Source organism: Natator depressus, chromosome 1 (genome assembly GCF_965152275.1).
Source record: "Natator depressus isolate rNatDep1 chromosome 1, rNatDep2.hap1, whole genome shotgun sequence".
Taxonomy (NCBI): Eukaryota; Metazoa; Chordata; order Testudines; family Cheloniidae; genus Natator; species Natator depressus.
This window is the reverse complement of record NC_134234.1, coordinates 262,323,890-262,345,405: the sequence shown is the minus strand read 5'-3', so window position 1 is coordinate 262,345,405 and position 21,516 is coordinate 262,323,890. Positions and strand designations below refer to the sequence as shown.

General features: G+C 39.8%; 1 protein-coding gene across 1 annotated transcript in view; it reads left to right on the top strand.

The window, feature by feature from the left end:
* The window catches only part of ANO4 (anoctamin 4), a 282,834-nt gene that overhangs the window by 67,952 nt on the left and 193,366 nt on the right, over window positions 1-21,516 (top strand). The window contains exon 2 of the mRNA XM_074941819.1: window positions 2,106-2,312. Within this exon, the coding sequence (XP_074797920.1) occupies window positions 2,243-2,312 (70 nt within the window). The 5' untranslated portion in view covers window positions 2,106-2,242. The remainder of the gene's footprint in view (window positions 1-2,105; window positions 2,313-21,516) is intronic.

The window sequence follows — 21,516 nt, the reverse complement described above, 5'->3', positions numbered from 1 at the left end:
GACCCCGTGGGTGTACCATCAGACCCGGGGGTCGTACTCAAGAAGGTCGCTGTCAGTCACCTCAGAAGGACAGGCTCCCCCACAGTCTTCCATGGCTCAGGAACCACCTCGTGGCACCAAAGCTGGCACCAAAGCCAGCACTGAGATCGGGGCTAGTGCTGCCCCCAGCGCAGAGTACGAGGTCATCAGCACAGGGTGACCCCTGTGAGCCAGAGGGACTAGGCATCATCTTTGTCTTCCCCATATGAAGTGGTAGCAGGGACATCAATATCACTGACTCCTGTGGACAACAGAGCTCCAGGAGCTACTAAGGAGAGTGGCCCAGAACCTGGGTCTTCAGGTGGAGGAGGTGATTGAGACAACTGATCCTATGGTGGATGTTTTGGCACCACTGAAGTTTCTGGGGCTACATACACCAGCCCCACAGAGAAAATTTTTTAAACCCCAGCCTCTTCTGCACTTCTGTCCTGCACAATCCAGGCAGGATTACAGCAGGAAGCAGGGCAGGAACCATAGGTGAAAGTCACCTTAGCCCCCTTCCAATCAAGGCCAGGGTTTGGCGAGGCAGTCCCCTGGTCCTAAGCTTTTGAGGGTGCGCCCAGGGCAACACACCAGACCAGATCTCGGATGCTTCTCCATGTTTCTTGAATCATCTATCCCACTTGTATCATGCATGGGCCCAGATAACTTCAGATCACTGTGTCCTGTGCACGATAGAACTGGGATATTCTCTCCAATTCTGTTCTCTCCCTCCCTCCCAACCCCCTTCTCCATCCCTCTTCAGGTACTCCTCTCATGAGCAACTTCTAATACAAGATGCCCCAAATCTTCTTCTTTCTCTCACAAGCAGTCCTACAATATAATCAATAGAAATGTTAGTAAAAAGAAAAGGAGTACTTGTGGCACCTTAGAGACTAACCAATTTATTTGAGCATGAGCTTTCGTGAGCTACAGCTCACTTCATCGGATGAAGTGAGCTGTAGCTCACGAAAGCTCATGCTCAAATAAATTGGTTAGTCTCTAAGGTGCCACAAGTACTCCTTTTCTTTTTGCGAATACAGACTAACATGGCTGTTACTCTGAAACCTGAGAAATGTTAGTGTTATGAAGGGAGCAAGGCTTACCCCCAAGTTTTAGTTTTCCTTAAACATGGAGCAATATTTTCATTAATCACTTTTGTTGCCCAATAGATATCTGATCTAAAGGTTTGATCCTGCTCTCCCTTACACAAGCATAAATCAGGAGTAATTCGGCTGAAAGCAGCGCAGTTATAGCAGTGTAAACAAGATATGAGATCAGAATCCGGCTTTACACCTATAAAGTGGCATCTTTCCCTACGAATGTACAGTGCATTGTATGTATTGGAAATTCAAGCTGCCTTTTTTTTCTGTTGGGGCAGTTGTGGTGATTTTTACCGTGAGCAGCACTTTCTGTGCACTTGTCAGCTACATCAGATCCATAGAATTTGGGGAAAAGAGTTGTGCAAAATAATTTGCAATGAACACCAGAAAAAATCAAGATAGTATCAAGGTTTTGTATGAAAAAGCAGAATCATTTTGCAGATTCAAGCTTGTGTCTGTTGTGTCATTACTCTTTTCCACCAAAATCAAAAAATGTTCCTCCAGAAATAGTCAGTGGTCGAAATGACTCTTTGTTTTTTTGTTTTCTTGGTTTTTTTTTAAACCTCTGATGAAATTTGACAAGATATGTGAATTTTTCTAAAGAAAAATGTTTACCTATCTGCAATTCTAGTCAGGAGTGGAGTGTTATTAAATAAACTCAGTGATGGTTAACCTATTGCTACTGCCCTTCATGAGGTGCGTGCCCCTTCTGTAGGAACTCCAGTTAATTCCTCCTTCAGGGCAGTAACTCATTAGACTGGGACTGTATATTAATTTAAATACCCATTATTGTGCTGGCCCTGTTGTCACCTGCACAGCAAGAGTAAAGAGGTTAACATTTTTTATTTTAATACAAAATTCATGCCTTTGTACTTTTCCCAAGAGGGCTGTTACCGCTCCATTTTAAACTGTGCCGATTGATATATTTTAGTGATTCTGAGCTGGTCTCCTGCATCTAACAGTGCTATTTCTCATTCCCATCAGGTATAAGTTTATCTATTCATGGGGCTGAAAAGCGTGTGCAAATCTATCAGAGGAGAAGGGCAGGAAGCCATCCGCTATCACAGCGTCTGCCTGCGGTTAGGCATTCTTCACTCCCACAAGTCAGAAGGTCAATAAAAATGGAAGCCTCATCTTCTGGATCTAATATACCAGCAGTTACTAATGGAAAAACAAAAATCCACCACGCAGGTAACAAATACGGCTTGACAACACTTTTCAGTTTGGTTTACAGACGGGCATATGCTATGAATCTTTGTATTCATACGTTCAGATCATGCTTGCATGGGAATCAATAGATTGATCCAAGGGTCAATAGATGGATGGTCATTCTGCCTATATTTGGTATGCTTGTTCACAAAAGTTGTGAGTTCTGTCAGACAAAGCAAGAGTTAGGACAGCTGGCTGATTTATGGGGAATGGGAAATAACAAATCAAGTGTCCTTTTTTTAAAAAACAAACAAACAAAAAAACAAAAACACCCCAATTACAATATCCCACAGTAATGTCCAAACACTGCCACTTACAGCGCTTTGAACTTTTTTTGTAGAATATGGGTGCATTTTATATTTGATTAACTTAATAAACAATGGCTAGATTCAACCCTCTGAATTCTGTATGCATCACTGTGTAACTCAACAATCTGATTTCTTGATTTGAAGATGACAGCATGTCATAAATCAGAGTGCAGACTATGGTTTGATTCCTGTGCTAGACTGAAAACTCTGTAGGACTGAAGGAGTAATTTGTAGTATGGATTAACTGTATAGTAAAATTAACCTTTTTTTATGAGGACAGAGTCTCCCGGGCACCATAAAATCCTAGTGGAAACTAGAATACACTAATTGTTAAGCAAATTTCCAGAGCTACTTCTAAAGTATTTTTTTTTTACTTATTCCAAAGGAATACACGTGGAGATGCCGTGTTCAAACATACTTTTGCAATGCAATGCAAATAAAACTTCAGATCTGAATGAATTTAAGATTAGGGCTGTGAAATAATGTGGTTGGATTTTGTGGTTTACACAGTGCAGGGTCTCATGGGACTTTCAGTTTTGCTGCACTTAAAAAGGTCATCACTGCCCCCATGTAAATAAATGGGATCTATTGTCTCAATGAGTGGGGATTTATGTGGGAAATAAGGGAGTTCCACATGTAAATCTTTGCGTGCTGTATTTACACGATCTTGCAGATTATTTAGTAAATGCAGTACATTAATTATTTTAAAAATTACAGTGGCGTTAAATACAAAATATGTGTTGTCAGCTGCTATACAATTTGTATTGACTTGAATTTTGGATGACCATATTATTCACAACAGCACAAGTTATGCATATCTTACTAAACATGTGCTAATTAAAATGTTATAGCATCCCGCACCATCACATATTTTACTGATGCCAATTACTTTGTCCATTTCTTAGTCCTTTTATTTTTAGCTTGTTTTTTTCTCTTCTTTGAAGCACATTAGTTACTATTGAAACAATGTTGTCATTGGTATGACAGAACTTCGTGACCTCCACCTGCAGTATAATGTCAACTGACAGCATTTTAAAAATGTAAAATCATGTTTTGTGAAATACAAGTGTTTACATAATTATCGTGAACATGTACACCATGTTACAGTAACAATATTCATTTTTGTAGAGATGTAGATTATCTTTATATTCAGTCATGAATATGGTTTATGGTTTAATACTAAATAATACATACAGAACAAAATAAACAAATATTGACTCTGATTTAGGAAAGTATTCCTAATGGGATGGATTTAAACATGTCCCCACATGCTTTCCTGAATTGGAGCTATTAGTAGATGTCAGAATGGTTTTTGGATGACTTTCTTTGCAGACATTAGCTTCCTATAAAATTATGTAGGGTTAGTTCATCTCTATTTATGGTGTATATGTTGTTTTTATAAAACAATTAGCAGCCTGTGTGGGACAACCCAATAGAGGAACCTGATCCCATTTGATGCTTGGGTGCCCTAAACTTAATTTGAAGTTAACTCCTACTGCAGTCAATGGGCCAATATTAGTAAATTGTTTTGTAATTACATCTCTCGTCATAGATATCTTGAAATATCATACTTCATTCGGTGTTGCAGTAAAACAATGTTGTGATGTAGGGCCTTAAATGTGATTCTATATCAGAAATCAGAATTTGTTTCCCTTTTGAAGTTAAATAACAAAAATCCCGCATACATGCAACTTACTTCTAAGAAATACTGTGCTGGAATATCTTCAGTAATAAATATTTCTTCTGAGAGAGAAGATTAATTTAAATTTTAAGCATATTTTATTAATTCATATTGAATGACAAATTAACTGTTGTCATCATCATCTTTAGTTCTATAAATACCTACTTAAACACTGTTTGTTTGTTTTTTTAAAAAAAATCACTTTATTCAAAGACATAGGTCAGAAATGGGGTGGTGGTGGAGAATTGAAAAGGTTCTCACTCTTATTAATAAGAGAATCACAGAAGTTATCAAAGAATAGGACTTTAAAGTATTTTGTTCTCAGATCATCCCCCTGCCATTGCAGGGCTGTTGCCTACATTATATTCTTGAATAATTTCTTAAGTCTGATTTTAAATAGCTCAAGCAGTTGAGTTTCTTGCTCCCCTCAGAGGTAATATTCACCCAGTCAATTCAGGCTGAATATAAAGTAAACTTCCCTAATAGATCTCACCATTAGGGAAGCTTACTTTATATTCAGCCTGAATTTTCTCTTGCTCAAGTAACAAATATTCAGAACATGAAGAGATTCTGGTTAAATTGGAAATCTAGAATAGGGCTAGGAGAACTTGAAACAGTGGTTCTGATTTTCATTAATCATAGAAATCAGAGTTGAGGTAAAAATCAGACTCTTTTCTAAAGTGCTAGATCAAAAAGGAATTTGGTTTTCTTCCTCTGACCGTGTCCTGCTACTGTTTTCTACCCACACAGATGCTTATCTTTGTCATTTTTCTTCCTGCCCAGAATGGTACCATTTAATGATTTATCAATAATTATTTTCACTTATTTATTTTGACTAAGGCTGAAAGTCACCTAAGTTGTAATGAGGACAATGATAGATTTCTATATGTCATCCAGTGGCTGCCTTATCAAACAGCACTTCTTTTTTAGGTTGTCCCCTCCCCTCCCCATACACACAATTTTATTTACTAGTGGATAGTACTGCAGCAGCAATCTGATGGTGTCAGGAATGAGGGCTTGCAGCTGGTCCTGGAATCAGCTAGCTAAGGACAGCTGAAACCTCTAATTGGCCAGATCACCTGATTGGCTGAGCAGCATTGCCGGGACTGTTCTTAAGCACAACGGTAGCACCTGGCCACGGGCTGCTCAACGCGTATGCCTGCAGCTGTGATTGTGCCATCTTCCTAGGCTGGTTCCAGTCCTGCTCCTCTGCCTGGTTCCTAACTCCATCTCTGAGCCTTGGCTCAGACTTCTGGATCTTGACTCTGGCCCTGGCTACTAGGTTTTGACCCCCCTCCCCCGCCCCACGAGTCCACGATAGATAGCTTATACCATTGCTCTATGTGTTGCCCACATCACTGAAGTGGCAATATAGCAGGGAGTTTTCTGTAGTATGCCTTGCTTTGTAAAAAGCCCTTTCTCCAGGGTGAGGCTGAATAGAGTTACTACAACAACTATTAACCTACCAGCAATTTTTCAACTCAGTGCTGAATAAGAAATAGAGAGGCAGTCTTGCTGTGGAGGGTGGCAGTGAATCTGCTGTTTTAGTAATTGCCCTTAAACCTAAACTCTCGCCAGTAACTTCTTTCATATAGTTTAAAAATTACATTTCTATCAGCTCAGATGTTCTCTTCATAAAATTTCCTTCCCGTCTATGTGGCTATCCTTGAGGTCTCCTCGTCTCACATTCTGCTTCTGCTTCTTCTTGATCACTTGTGGAGACATGATGTGACACTGGGGACCATTGTGGGGTTCACTGTTAGTTGGCTTTTCTGCTGTACTTGCTCTCTCCACGTGTTAATACTGAGAGACTTCATCATCATCTTGCTCCTATTACGCCTCTGGCTTTTAGGGCAGTGACAAAGCTCCTCCACTCCTGTCTGTTTCTGGCAAGTCTTTCAATGGTTCCCCAGTGGTGCCCCAGGTTTTTCAGCTCAGCTTCCACAGCTCTTCCCCATGTTGTTTTTGGGCGGCTACGCAAAAAGTGTTAGTCGTTTAACTAAAGGAGGGAAGTCATGTTCCTCCAGTTTAAATTGGTGCAAACATCACACCTTTATTTAAACTGGGGCAGTTGGTATGTGTAGACAAAGCCAGAGTGTAGTTCTGTACAGACTGAGCACAGAGGGAAAGAGCAACAGCAATGGATTAGCCCTGTCACCAAGTACTACATACAAACGTAGTCATGACTTCTGATGTCACTGCATGCCTTCCTGTGAGGTCAAGAAGCAAACTCTCTGTCTAGAAGAGGAAACAAAGACTAAAAAGGGGGTGCCCTTTCCCCTAGATCATAATGATATGAGCATTTATACTGATCTAAATCTTCATTCCTACACTGGATCTGGGATGGGCTGGGGGTTCTGATTTCTGGCAGAACCAAACCACCATCCTTAGTCTGTGGTAAAGTACTTCTCAGTCATGGGAACTGTTGTGTTGTGGTTGATGAGGCATTGGCTTATGAGTCAAAACACAGGGGGGCAGATCCTCAGCTGGCATAAATTGCCATAATTACAGATCTGCCCCTAGGGGTCTCTTCTCAACAGTGCTGTTGGTTTTCTATGTGATCTTGGGCAAACCACGCTATACTTTTCTTTCTCCATATGCAAAATAAGGACAATAATGCTTATGCACATTTGTAAAGTGTCTTGATAGTTATACAAAATGCTAGGTAAATTCTAAGCATTATTATTACTATTCTACTTTGAATTATATTTCCATTATTTAACACTCTCATTTCCTTTCAACTATCTAGCGGAATATAGAACCTTTTAAAGAACAGTGAATTTTCCTTATGGCTCTAGCATTATGTTAGTCATCAACTATGCACTTCTTCTGTCTCTATTTTTAGGTGTTGCTAGTTGCAAGGGGTTTTTGTTTTGTTTTAGTGTGTAATGTGAATCTTAAAGAAAAAGAGCATTGCTTAAATAACAGATTATTTGCGGAACTGGAAATCAGACGACTTTCTGATGCTTCTTCATTGTCTTGCTCTCATTCTTATGTAAGTGCCTATCCCTGTGTAGAGGGCTTAAATGGAAACAAAGTGGTACATATGCCTTGTGCTGGCCCCCTGCACAAATGTGCTGAAGTAACAGTTTTGTGATTTTGTAGAAACGTAGGGTGAAATTCACCTTTATGGAGAGAGTCAATGCAAGATGCTTCAGTTCCATGCAAGCCCTCAAAAGAGAGACGGGGATTTAAATAGCATATAAGCCTTGTACTGGGGTCTCCTCACAGTGGTGAATTTTGCTCAGATTTCCTCAAGGTGCTGTTTTGAGAGCAATATAATGAGCAAGGATCAGGAAGTCGTATTTTTAAGAAATAATATTGATGAACTCGTCAGTTCTTACCCTACTTAAATCGAATATAGGAGATGGACAAAACAGATTTAGAAAAATGTGAGGACCTTATGACTCTGGGAGATATAGAACTGTGGATGTTTCAGTAGATGTTAATTCTTCTGATCAGAATGGGAGTTACCTCATTTTTATATTAATATCAGAAAATATTGCTGGGAATCAAAGGTTATTTTTAGTGATGAATGAACCTAAACTCTTGTGATTCAGTTGGGGCAATGAATCCAACATTACTGTAATTATGTGCATCCACAAAACAGAACTGGAAATATCTTCTTTGTGAGATTTGCAGTATTTCTTAGGGGTGGGGATTGATCAGTCCAAAAGGACGACAAGCACAGTATTTCTTTTAGTGTTACTGCATTTCCATTTGCACTCCTGGATGGAATTCAGAAGTGTAGAGACACTTGAAAATGAGAGAGTTGGGGAAATATGGGAGATGAGTTTTTGTTCAGGCTTGTTCCTTTTCCTGAATCAGATGTTGTATCTCTAAACATTTTGTAAAACATCAAGACCTATAAGAGAGCCTTTGAAAAAGACAGCATTTAAAAGAGAAATTTCTCTCCCTTTCTCCTGGAACACAAACTTCAAAATTCTGAAAAATTCTAAATTATGCTGTTTGAGTTATCCTATCTTTAGGCAGGAAAAACACAGAAGTTGCAGTGTGGGGAGCTTCTGCAGGTTCACATACAAAGATCCATATTCACATTTCATTGCTCCTATTCTATTATTCAGTCTCCTCTGGAATTCAGACTAATATGCAATAGGACTCCACTTATGCTACATAAGGAATTCCAGTCTGGGAAATTAGTGTGCCAAAGATGAAAGTTGTTGGATGATGAATTGTTCCAAGGTAACGATGGGACTGCGGGAGTGTCTGACCTGTCTGCCATGAGATGGAAAATCAGCTAGTTTTTCTAGCAAAGAAAAGTAATTTGTTAAAAGAGCTGATGGTCTCAGTCTGGTTTCTAGTTGCCGTATCCATATTACACGCAGAAAACTTTTCCCAGTGGTGGTAAGCAGTACCCCTTTGGCTGTCGCAGGGCCTAGAACAGGGCTGAACAGGCCTAGAACGTAAATTGTCTTTGTATTCCATGGTGGTCCCTCTAAGTCAGGGTTAAGGCAATTGTTTGGCAAAAGGGAAAGCTCACACTGCTGTACCCTTGTCTGGTCAAGGAATAAATAGGACTTCAGTTTCCAATCTGTTAATGTGACATATTCAATGGGTACTGTATTTGCCTGTTGAAAACTTATTTTATTGAGGATGTACATAAGAGTCCAGTAAATAGCTAAGAAGCCCTTAGTCCAACAGAGTCTAAGAATGTTCTGTACACTTTTTGCTTAGTGTCCTATTCATTATTTAAAAATAAGAAAACCCTCACAAACCCAAAGAAAAGTTAAATTGTGAATTGGAATTTATTTGATATTCCAAATAGGTAGTATGGGTACACCCATGTATAAATTCAGAATGATCTGGACAAACTGGAGAAATGGTCTGAAGTAAATAGGATGAAATTAATAAGGACAAATGCAAAGTACTCCACTTAGGAAGAAACAATCAGTTGCATACTTACGAAATGGGAAATGACTGCCCAGGAAGGAGTACTGCAGAAAGGGGTCTGGGGTTCATAGTGGATCACAAGGTAAATGAGTCAACAGTTAATACTGTTGCAAAAAAAGCAAACATCATTCTGGAATTTATTAGCAGGAGTGTTGTAAGTAAGACACGAGAAGTAATTCTTCCGCTCTACTCCACGCTGATACAGCCTCAACTAGAGTATTGTGTCCAGTTCTGGGTGCCACATTTTACGAAAGATGTGGACAAATTGGAGAAAGTCCAGAGAACAGCAACAAAAATGATTAAAGGCCTAGAAAACATGACCTACGAGGAAAGATTTGAAAAAAATGGGTTTGTTTAGTTTGGAGAAGAAAAGACTGAGGGAGGACATAAGTTTTCAAGTACATAAAAGGTTGCTACAAGGAGGAGGATAAAAAATTGTTCTCGTTAACCTCTGAGGAGAGGAGAAGAAGCAATGGGCTTAAATTGCAGCAAGGGAGTTTAAGGTTGGACATTAGGAAAAAACTTCCTGTCAGGATAGTTAAGCACTGGAATAAATTGCCTAGGAAAGTTGTGGAATCTCTGTCACTGGAGATTTTTAAGAGCATGTTAGACAAACACCTGTCAGGGGATGGCCTAGATAGTACTTAATCCTGCCATGAGTGCAGGGAACTGGACTAGATGACCTCTCGAGGTCCCTTCCAGTCCTATGATTCTATGATAATATTTAAATAAGCTTTATATCCAAATACAATGAAACACTTACTGAAATCACTAGTTCCTTGCATTCAAATAGACGTCTAGCATGCTTGTTAGAATTCACAGGATCTTTTTTGTAAAGTTCTTGCCAGATATCATAAATTGTAGAAGCAACATTAGAGAAGCTGAAAGGAGATGCATGTTGCAGTTGTCATGCTTTTCCTGCTTTTTTTAAGCTGTTTTCGATTTGTATGGTTCAGTGAAATGGTTCACGTTTATTAGTTTACTTAATCACAGGGTATGAAATAAAAAGCAGGGGTGGGAATGTAGTGGTATTATATAGTAGAACCATTAATTTCAGAGGCTCTGAAAATGTGCAATTTTTGCGACTGTGGGAGTCCAGAAACTAAAGTTAAAAAAAGGTACTGTACTTTATCAGCTCAATTTCAAAGTCTCTTTAGCTGTGACCACCTTGATGGAATTCAGAGTTGAGCAAGTATTACACAGTTTACAATGTGTTCAACAAACCTCATCTCTTTTTCTGTTCACAGAATGTCCATAGAGAGGTTGTGATTTCCTCAGCTTTATCGATTATTCAAATTGTGTTATGAATATTCAATATTCAAGCTGTGTTGCTTAGAGGTGATTGGTCGGAAACCAATGCTATTTTTGTTACTGTTGGGAGGAGTGCTTCTGGTGCAAAGTCAAGCATCTATGAATTCAAAATTTGTTTTTTTATTAATGTTTCTGCTGGTAAAACCCTATCACTCAAATAATCCCAGGGAGCAACTTGTACAAAGGGCACAGCTGAAACGAATTCATCTCAACGTTCAAATTAGTATTCATCGAAATATTTTTACATTTACCCAACTGTACTAGAGCCTTATTTTTTTAAATACATTTGTGCAGGGTCTATCCAGAATTTCTTTGTTTGTGATGAGGAGAAGTGGTATAGAAACTTGAACATTTCTTTCTACCCTGTTTCTGAAACTAACTTGCACATTACAGTGACAAATAATTTCACAGATAAAAATGTTATACCATCAGGGAGCTAAGTTTTCCTGAAAGATGCTGAAGTGAAAGCTTCGGAGACTGAAATCTTCTCTTTATCTACAGTAAAGATACAGAACAGTGCATGTTTTATGCACCACCCTGCCAATATGTACCAACTCTGAGTTGGAAAGATGACATTACCTCTCCGGATAAAGAGAGAGTTCAGACTCCCAACCCATTCATTCCTTATTCACTGCCAGCAAGGGGAGCAGTTAATGTCAGTTGCAATTTGGATGCCTGTCAACTAAGAACTGGGCAGAGACTGTGATTACTTCTTGTCACTAGCTATTTTGAGGTGGAAAGCTCCAGATCTGTTGCCAGGGCACTCAGTCATCCAGCCCACTCCAATATCTATCTATATTGTTGTTGTTTGGTTCACAGCTACTATTACTGTGTGAGGGAGAGGTCTAGTTCTTTAAAAATTCCTGTGCTGTATTAAACTCATAAACAATTCTCACTAAGGATTAGGAGAACAATTTGTGAACAATTGATATTCAGGCAATCCAGTAATAAAGGACGGTGCTTGTAAACGGGCTCTCTCTTGTGCTTTTTAGATTGTAAGCTGTTTGGGGCAGGGACCATGCCTATCTTTGTGGTTTTGTACAATGTTTGGCACTGATCCTGACTGGGGCCTCCAAGCATTACCAGCATAGGAATAAATAAATAAATACTACAATAGTAAAAGTAAATGTTGGACATGACTGGGCCATTGTGAACAGTAGCCAGTGAGAAGAACTGAAATCAAAAGAAGAGGTATTATCATATTTCTTAGGTTATGGCTTCGAAAGAGTTTGACTGTGAATGCAACATCAGTCTTTCCTCCCCTGAGAGACCTATATTTTAAAACCTTGATCTTTTCAAAAGCATATGTTTCTTCACCAGTGATCAGTCTCCTATTTTGTGCTATGAGATGACCCTTCTTTCACTGATGCACTTAGTTACGTAATATAATCATTAAAATTAAAGGACACTTAAAATTAAAAAGGTCATAGAACAGTTTTAAACAAAGGACTGGGGGAAAGCTGACAGGTGCGGTGGAGCACATTGTTTGGACTGAGACATCCCTTAGGGGAGGATCTATTAATGGAGATTCTCTGTGTCCTAGTAAGGAGGAGAGGATGGAAGATGATAAAATACCGGTAGGATCTGATGAGAAACAGTCAAATGAAAAATGTAATGTAATCAAGTAATGGCAGACACCTAAAAAGTGACAAGTTTTTAAAGTGCTTAAATACAAATGCTAGAAGTCTAAATAAAGAGATGGGTGAACTAGAGTGCCTCGTATTAAATGAGGATGTTGATATAACAGGCATCACAGAAACTTGGTGGAATGAGGATAATCAATGGAACACAGTAATACCAGGGTACAAAATATATTGGAAGGCTAGAACAGGTCAAGCTGGTGGGGGAGTGGGACTATATGTGAAAGAAAGTGTAGAATCAAATTAAGTAAAAATCTTAAATGTACCAAACTGTACCATAGAACTCTATGGATAGTAATTCCATGCTCTAATAATAAGAATATAGCAGTAGGGATATATTACCGACCACCTGACCAGGATGGTGATAGTGACTGTGAAATGCTCAGGGAGATTAGAGATGCTATAAAAATAAAAAACTCAATAATAAAGGGGGATTTCAGCTATTCCCATATTGACTGGGTACATGTCACCTCAGGACGGGATGCAGAGATAAAGTTTCTTGACACCTTAAATGACTGCTTCTTAGAGCAGCTAGTCCTGGAACCTACAAGAGGAAAGACAATTCTTGATTTAGTCCTAAGTGGAGCACAGGATCTGGTCCAAGAGGTGAATATAGCTGGACCACTTGGTAATAGTGACCATAATATAATTAAATCTAAAATCCCTGTGGCGGGGAAAACACCACAGCAGCCCAACACTGTAGCATTTAATTTCAGAAAGGGGGACTACACAAAACTGAAGAAGTTAGTTACACAGACATTAAAAGGTACAGTGCCAAAAGTGAAAGCCCTGCAAGCTGCATGGAAACTTTTTAAAGACCATAATAGAAGCTCAACTTAAATGTATACCCAAAATTAAAAAAACATAGTAAGGGAACCAAAAAAATGCCATCGTTTGTAAACAACAAAATAAAAGAAGCAGGGAGAGTCAAAAAGGCATTTTTTAAAAAGTGGAAGTTGAATCCTAGTGAGGAAAATAGGAAGGAGCATAAACTCCTTTACAAGTGAAGTGTAAAAATATAATTAGGAATTAGGAAGGCCAAAAAAGAATTTGAAGAACAGCTAGTCAAAGACTCAAAAAGTAAAGCAAAATTTTTTTAAGTACATCAGAAACAGGAAGCCTGCTAAACAACACCTCACATGACACATTTTGTACAAGGTGCATCATCATTATGTCATAATCATACCACTGTGATGAATATGGAGTGCAAAGTGTCACAAATAGATATTACATTTGTAATGTTTCTAAGCAAGTAATGAACTGTGTTATTTACAAAGCTGGTACATTATTCAAGTAGACATAGGGCAGGGCTAGAACACTCAGTCATTTTGTTCCTGTACTGCTGGTTTTATAAATGTGTCGTCTTTGCAATATGGTTCTTGCCTGAAAGAGGCCAAGACTTATCCATTTAGACCAAAAACTTACATGTCAGACACAATATGTCTCATATAGTCTGAGAAAAAGCTTCTTGCAGATGGCCTTTCAAAAGACTGAACAAAATAGCCCTGCATTCTTTAGACGTGTAGTTATGATTAGGAAGGGACTCTGACAGTAATACACCTGGGTTCTTTATATTGTGCCACCAATCTCCATATCAAGTTTGCTCCATTTATGAGAAATACGAAGACTTATTTTCCAACTGCAAGCCCCACAGGTCAGTCTGGTCTCAAAATTAAGCTGTGTCCTTTCTTAGGAAAAGTTGTGAGGTTTTTTATTTTTTGAATGAGGAAAGAACTGATATAAAATCAATAATTGTAATTGCATATCAGAGCCAAGAGAAAATTCCTAGCACTCCTGGGTGGCCAGAGACGAAACACACAAGAAATACATAAAAAATCAATATGACAGTTGATAAAAGAATAGTACAAGTACGACCAAAAACTTTGTCCTCTGATTCATTCTTTGTGCCAGAAATAGGGTTCTTGGATCACAGCTAAGATTCCTTTTTGTTGGTGTTACATGAAGAACAATATAGTGGATCTTATTGTCTCTCAGCTACACATACATGTCAGGTGTCTAAGACACCAAGGGCCAGATTATTTTTAGCCCTTATGCAAAAGAAGAGGACACACTGAGCCTTTCTCCCCATTGTGGGAATGAAGCACAGTTGTTTTTCCTAGAATGAGGGAATTGCAAGGACTTCTTTCTGTACTGCCCTGGGAGCACTGCCTTGGCCCTGAACACACCTTCCCTGCCTACATCAGCCTCTGGAGTGTGAGTAGTGCATGGGGGGGGTATGCTGCACCCAGTAAAGCAGTGTAGTAGAAAGCATGTTCCCCTTGCATAATAGGGAGCTCTAGGAAGCGGAATGTTTCCCAGTTATATCCCTGGGGCAATGCAGTTGTTCACTGCTCCAAACATAAAGCACAACTGAGGCCTGGTTTACAATACTGGGTTAGGTGACGTAGGCTGCCTTGCATCGACTTAGCCATGGAAGTGTCTTCACTTAAATTTGGGTCCTGCCGACATCAGTGCCTCTCGATGCCGATTTTACTAACACCATTTTTCCAAGCGGTGGAGAGTCATGGTTGATGTAATTAGGTCGACACAGTGTCAGTGTAGACACTGCGTTGCTTACATTGACTGCTATTGGCTTTCAGGAGCCATCCCACAATGCCCCCCACTGACAATACAATCAATACACGTGCTCCTGGTGAGGACATGCACCACTGACACAAGGAGCAAGTGTGCTCACGCAAGCAATTTAATAACTGCGGTGCTGTATGCCGACATAAGTTAGGTTGACAATTTAGTTGTGTAGACATTGCCTGAGTGTTCAGTATTTGCAGTTACAGAACCTCATAGGTAACATTCAGGGTTCTTCCAATAGTAAATATAGGGAAGCACCAGTACAATGGAAAACTGCACATAAGCCTCAATTCAGGAGAGCACTTAAGTGCTCTTCTGGATCAAGGTCATAATGAAGTAATACCTTAGCTTAGGTAAATCTGGCAAGCTTTTAAGGACCATCCAAGTTGTGCCTACTTTAATGCCCTTTTGTACTGCTAGAATGGCGGAAAAAGACTTCAGTGTAAATGAGAATCAAGTTCACAGGGCCAGATTCACCTGTCTGGTTAAACTGTGCTTAGAGCAAGACAAGAGGAAGGGATGTAACGGTGCCCTTAGTCCACCTTTACAGCTCCCTGATCCTCAACCGGCTTAATGGGTTGGTTTTCCAGCACAGTTGAGCTGCTGGTGTTTGCTGTAGGCATGAACCGGATGAATTAGTGTGTTTGGATAATGATGGCAATGATAAATAAGGCTAAGATTTTGTCACGCATATTTTTAGTAAATGTCACGGATAGGTCACGAGCAATAAAGAAAAAGTCACGGAAGCCCATGACCTATCCGAGACTTTTACTAAAAATATGCATGACAAAATGGGGAGCTGCGGTGTCCCCAACTGCCCCTGGGTCTCCCTCCCCCACAGCCTGTTGCTTGGAGCTAGCTACGTGGTCCCTGTCTGTCCACAGTGGCTGCCAGGAGCAGCGTGGCATCCCCGCTGCCAGCAGCGGCTCAGATCTCCCAGCGCCCCACTACCCATGGTGGCTGGGAGCTGCAGGAGCCCTCGTCCCCTCCCCCCCCCCCCGCTACCTTTGGTGACTCAGAGCTCCGGGGGAGGCGGTGGGGGTACCCTGCAGTTCCCAGCCACCTCAGGCGGCAGAGGGACCCTGCAGCTCTCGGGCACCGCAGGCTGGAGGCCTGGAGGTCTCTGCAAGTCTCAGATTCCGTAGCCTTAATGAAGAGCTATGATATAAATGTATTCTGTTTAATTGCCTGTAACGCTCGAATCCATTTGGAAAGACAGTCTGGAATCTCATTAAGGTTATTCTGATGTGACATTTTATAAAATCACTGATGGCCCGGAGGATGTCAGTTAGGTCACATTCCTCGTCCCTAATGCAGCCAACATTTCTGCTTCCCCCATCAGCCCATAGCTGGCATTAGACTTGATCAAGCTCTTTGAAATGAACAATTTATTCAACAAATGTTGCTTCCTTTATTCCTTATTTGTCTACAAACAGTTCATGACATGGTATAAAGTTAAATGACAACTACACTGATCTTTCATTCATAAAAATCACCACATTGATCAAATACAGGTGAGTTTTTGATCTTACATGGTAGGTAACGAAAATGGAAGACTGCGTATACTTTAACAAGTGTACTGACAGTGTAAGAAGAAAGAAGCACAGCCAAAGTATAATCAATCCTACTGTCACTTTTAGGTAAATTAGAGTAAGGGGAAATGGACTAAATTTTCTGGTCTGTCTAGATTCCAGACTTTTCCAAATGGATTCAAGAGTGGCAAATAAACAATTACATAAACACACTATTACTGTTGCCCCTTTTCAATCTGATCAGCTAGTCAAAGAATGGCCCATAAGGATGTTCATGTTGGAAATAGAAATTGATGGAGTCTGATGCTTAGGGGGATGTTGTTTATTTGCATAAAACAGGCACATCCTGTTTGTTTACAAGGAATGTACAAAGTTCTGCTTCCCCAAATGCAGGAGGACCCACAAACAAAAGGAGCAGTTTCTTAGCTTACAGCCCCAAGCCTCTTTAGCCAACAGCCCCAGATGCTCGCTAGCTCTTTCCAAACACTGTGCTTGCAGGCTGATGTTTGGCTTTCTTCCTTTTGCCTCTGCCCCTCTCTCTCTGTTCTGTGTATTCTGCCTACCCGCACCTCTCTCTCACCACACAAACCCACCAGCAGAAACTTTTGAGTGGGTTCACATACTCCTTTGTCCTACATGGGGGCTTAACTTTAGTTGTGCTAATTGAATGGTCCCTTCTGACCTATCCATTTTAATTCAACTGTTTTAATTTCTCCCAGTTTATAATGTTAATGTATCATCACTGTTATCCAACCAGTATTTTTTATAAGGCTCATTTCTGCAGTGAACACCCACATGTACATTGGATTTTTCACTTATTTCTAAAATGTGATGATCTTAGCTATTTCTGAAATCACATGAAGGTTGTTCCATCTGATGAGTTCTGAAACAGCACTTTCCCCCCTCCTTCTCTAGTGGTACTTTTGTGAGGTTCAATTACTGTCACTAGAATTTAAATGTACGAAATGCTGTCTTTATTCTTTTGGGAAAGCCAAAGACAAATACTTTTCAAAATGAAACAGTATTGTTCTATCTATTTAAAGATACTATAAATCAGCTTTGTTTAGAAGTCACATTTATTATATCAATTGTGTGTTTTTATAGTATGCATATAATTGACCAGATTCTGAACTCAGTTACATCTAGGGTTTCCACCGCTGAGGGACCAAAAAAAAAGGGACATCTGGGATAACCCTGAGCCTGTACAACTGGACAGCAGGCAGTGTTTACTGAGCACCCTTGCAGATTTCCCAGGACAGCTACCTCAAAAAGGAGATGATCCTGGGAAGAGCTGTACAGGTGACAACCCTAATTATATCAGCATAAATCCAGAGTAAGCCTGACTTCACTGGAGTTTTCCTGGTTTTACATCTTTATCATTGAGAACAGAAACAGTCTATAACATAAGTAGGCCCAGAGTCTCCTGTATGATCTCTTCATTTTGTGCTATTCAGGAGGTGCAAAATAGATGGATTACAGCCAGAAATGGCCAGAAAGATTTCTCCTTGCAGAGGGTGATTCCTCACATTTGTAAAGCCAAGAGGGGTAATAGAGCCAGCGCCTATGCTAGCCACTAACCCTACCCCCCACCCTCGGCATAAGGGGTCTGCTGAGGTAGGGGAGGACTAAGTGTGGAAGAATGAGCTCCGTTCTGCTAATTTTCCACCAATGTAAGATCCCTTAGGAACTTTATGCTAATGGCATAAGTTAAAGTAGCCCCTCAGCTGGTCTAACTAATGCCAGACTCAGGCCAGTGTTGTATCATGAAGCTATAACCAGCTGCTTTATCGTCCTCGTCCTCCCCTGAGCCAAGCAGAGTTCCGAGGCAGGGACGCATTGAGCCCATAGTGTTTACAAGTATCTTAGCTTTATTCACATTAAAATAATTCATCATACATCAAACCTTAAACAAAGTCTGTTGCAATACAAAAGAGAACCCTTAAAGTACTTTTATAAAATAATTAGTATAGTTATTACATTGAAGTTCTTGATCCAGCTGTACACCAAAAGCCAGTTGTGAAACAGTTGTCATTCTTTATAAAAAGACAGAACAATTTGGCTTTGGAATCTTGTTTTTCTATTGCAAAATGGTATGTTTATCTTTTCCTATTTAAAATGTAAATAACTTCTTGTATTCATTTGAATCACTTTTGAAATATTGTTAAAATTAACCTGGATTTTTTGTACTTTTTCACCAGTTGTTGATTCTCTGCCATTTCCCTTACAGACAGATGTTATTGAACCTATAGTCAGAGAGGATGTTGTGAACTGTAGTAATGTTCCCATAGAAACAAAGAACTTGATTTTCTACTCTGAACCATCATCGACTATAGCCTGTCTTATGCAGTGGTGTTGTAGCTGTGTTGGTCCCAGGCTATGAGAGAGGTGAATGAGGTAATATCTCTTATTGGACCAACTTCTGTTGCGGGAAGGGATAAGCTTTTGAGGAAAGCTTGCCTCTCACCAACAGAAGTTGGGTCCAATAAGAGATATTACCTTACCCACCTTGTCTCTCATAGTCTGTAGGATAATTGCTAAGGCACTTACGGTCATCAAGTCCCTAAGTTGTAGTAATAATAATAGGTTGGCAGTCTACCAGGTCAAATGCTTTCTAAAGGTCTAGAAACATCACCTCAATTTACAGTATTCATCCAGTTTCTATCTTAATGGAAATATATCATGCTTTAATGTAGTAAGGATAGAATCCTGTGGCTTAAATCTAAGATCTGTAAAGGCTTTTGTTCCAATCTGTATCATTATATACTTATAAATGATATAAAAGTGTGGGAAGTGCTTTCTATAGATATAGAAAGACAGATTCCCTTGCTACATAGGGGAAAAAGCTTTCAAATTATGGAAAAATACATAACTGTTAGCACCATTGCACAGTTGGGGAAACCCAGCTTGTCATTACAGTTGCTTGAAGTGATCTTGAAAAACTTCAGAAACCAGGTGAGCCAAATTCTGAACTCTGTTGTTCCAGTGCTACTCCACAGAAGTCAATGGAGATTGAACTGAGCAGAATTTGGCCTGGCACTTTCTTTGTCTTAATCATGCAAACAAACAACTCCCACCCCAAAATAATAAAATGCTAGAAGGCCTGAAATGCATAAAAACAGGTAACTCTGTAAAAAAAAAAAAAAAAAAAAAAGGAACAGAATATGATAGCTGTTGTTGCAGTAAATCGGTGTTTGGTTCCTCTCTGGAGAAGTGCACAGCACAGGAATCTTCATGGCTCCTTTCCTCTAGCTCCCAAGAGAAACTAAGACCCAGCTACCATGAATAGCAAGCTGTGGTGGGCAGTCAGCTACCTCTGGAGAATGGTAACAGGCCCCACAGGTATTCCATTCAGGTGACCTTGTGCTAGTGCTGGTTATGAATAGCCCATCAAAAATATTGATTTTTGTCTATTTTTTTCCATCATGGAATTAGAAACAAAAACATTTTTGTTTAGAATTGATTTGAATTGAAATGTTTAGTTTCAGATCGCTCTGATGTAAATCTCCATTGACCTGAGCTCTCATGCAGCAGCAACACCAGAGGGACGATCTGCACTGCATCATGGGAGCTGTAGTTCAGCTGGGGAGCTCAGCATATACAGGGGAGAATGGGAATAGAGGGAGCCAGAACTACTGCTCCCATGAGGCAGCTCAGCTGAATGCAGATCAACGTCAAACTGATCCAAAAAGAAACATTTTGATGTTTCCAAATCAAATTTTTTCTAAAATATTTATTCCATGAAAAGTTTCATTATTTCAGCTCAAATGTCAAAACACTGGAATTTCACACAGGATGGACAGTCTTCTGCCTCCAGTTACGCCTCTTGGTTCCTGACTTTTGCCGTGTGCGGGGTGGGGTGGGGTGACAAACCTTTCCTCCTGGACCAGTGATACTCAAACCCTAGTGGTTCAGGAGCCATATATAAAGTTGATAACTTTATTGGTTATTAACATAGTAAAAGCACCCTGATTGGTTAATAATTTAGACTGGGTAATAATTAAATCAAACAATGTTTTAATATCATGTGCTGCAAAGAGCCACAGGAGAAACATTAAAGAGCCACTTGCAGCTCGCAAGCCTCAGTCTGAGTATCACTGCCCTGGACAAATTAATCCTAAAGAAACTCTGCAGGGGGAACTGTAGAATTTTTCTCCCATTTGTCTCTTCTTCTGGGTTTTCCTGCACGAGGCAATGATCTGGGCAGGGTGACCAAGAGAAACTGAAATCTTATGACCAATTTAGAGCTGGTTTGTATGAAACCAGATGATCCCCATGTGCTTAAATTTGGGGCTTTATTAACTACAGTCCAACAAAATGCAAATTCTTGTATTTATAAGGGTTACTGTCCACACATATAATGTACTTAAATATGCTTTTTCCTGTAACTCTACTTTCAACGGTTCATTCTTTACTCCCTTTTTACTTACTTGAATGATACAGTACTAGCTATGTTGTCAACGGCTTTTACATGATGGAGCACGTTAGACTATGTTACACTACAGTTTTAACAAACACCTGTGTACATCTCCCCTTTCAAAGCAGCTGCAGAAGCAGCTGTGTTTTAAACAACCTATGCCTGCAGCAGCATTCTCTCACATTCTGCTTCTCCCCAAACATACTAAAGCTCCCCAGACACTGATTAGCTGTCATCCACAGTCACGACTGCCAGCTCAACAAAACGTTACACTGTCTGGCATCATGCAAACAAAATCAAAGTCATTTTAATCTATGGTTTCTGCTTTTGACACGATAGATGAGCCAATATGTTCTCCATCCAAGTTCATAAGGTATGAATCATTAAAGCCAATCCACCAATTCAGACACTGGGAGGGTCTGTTTAGGATTAATTCCTTTCAAAAAATATAATGGCAAAATGTAGGTAAATAAAGTTATTGATTTCATATCTGTACCACTCTTGCTAAAATATCTTGATTTTACACAGCACCTTTACAGTATTAAAGTGATCTACCCAGCTGTATATAATAGGAACTCTTAGAAAGTTTTGCATCCACAGGGATTATTCACCCACTCCTGAAATCTGGTCACCTCTGGTGGAACATAACAACTAGTCAGTGTCAGTAAAACTGTACAACAGGTTTCGGCCATTTTAGGAGGGGATGTAGAGAATAATTTCTCTAACTGAAACTACAAGCGGGCATTTTATTAGGCAAAATATAATTACCCATGTTGGGGTTTCCATTACTATTGCTAAAT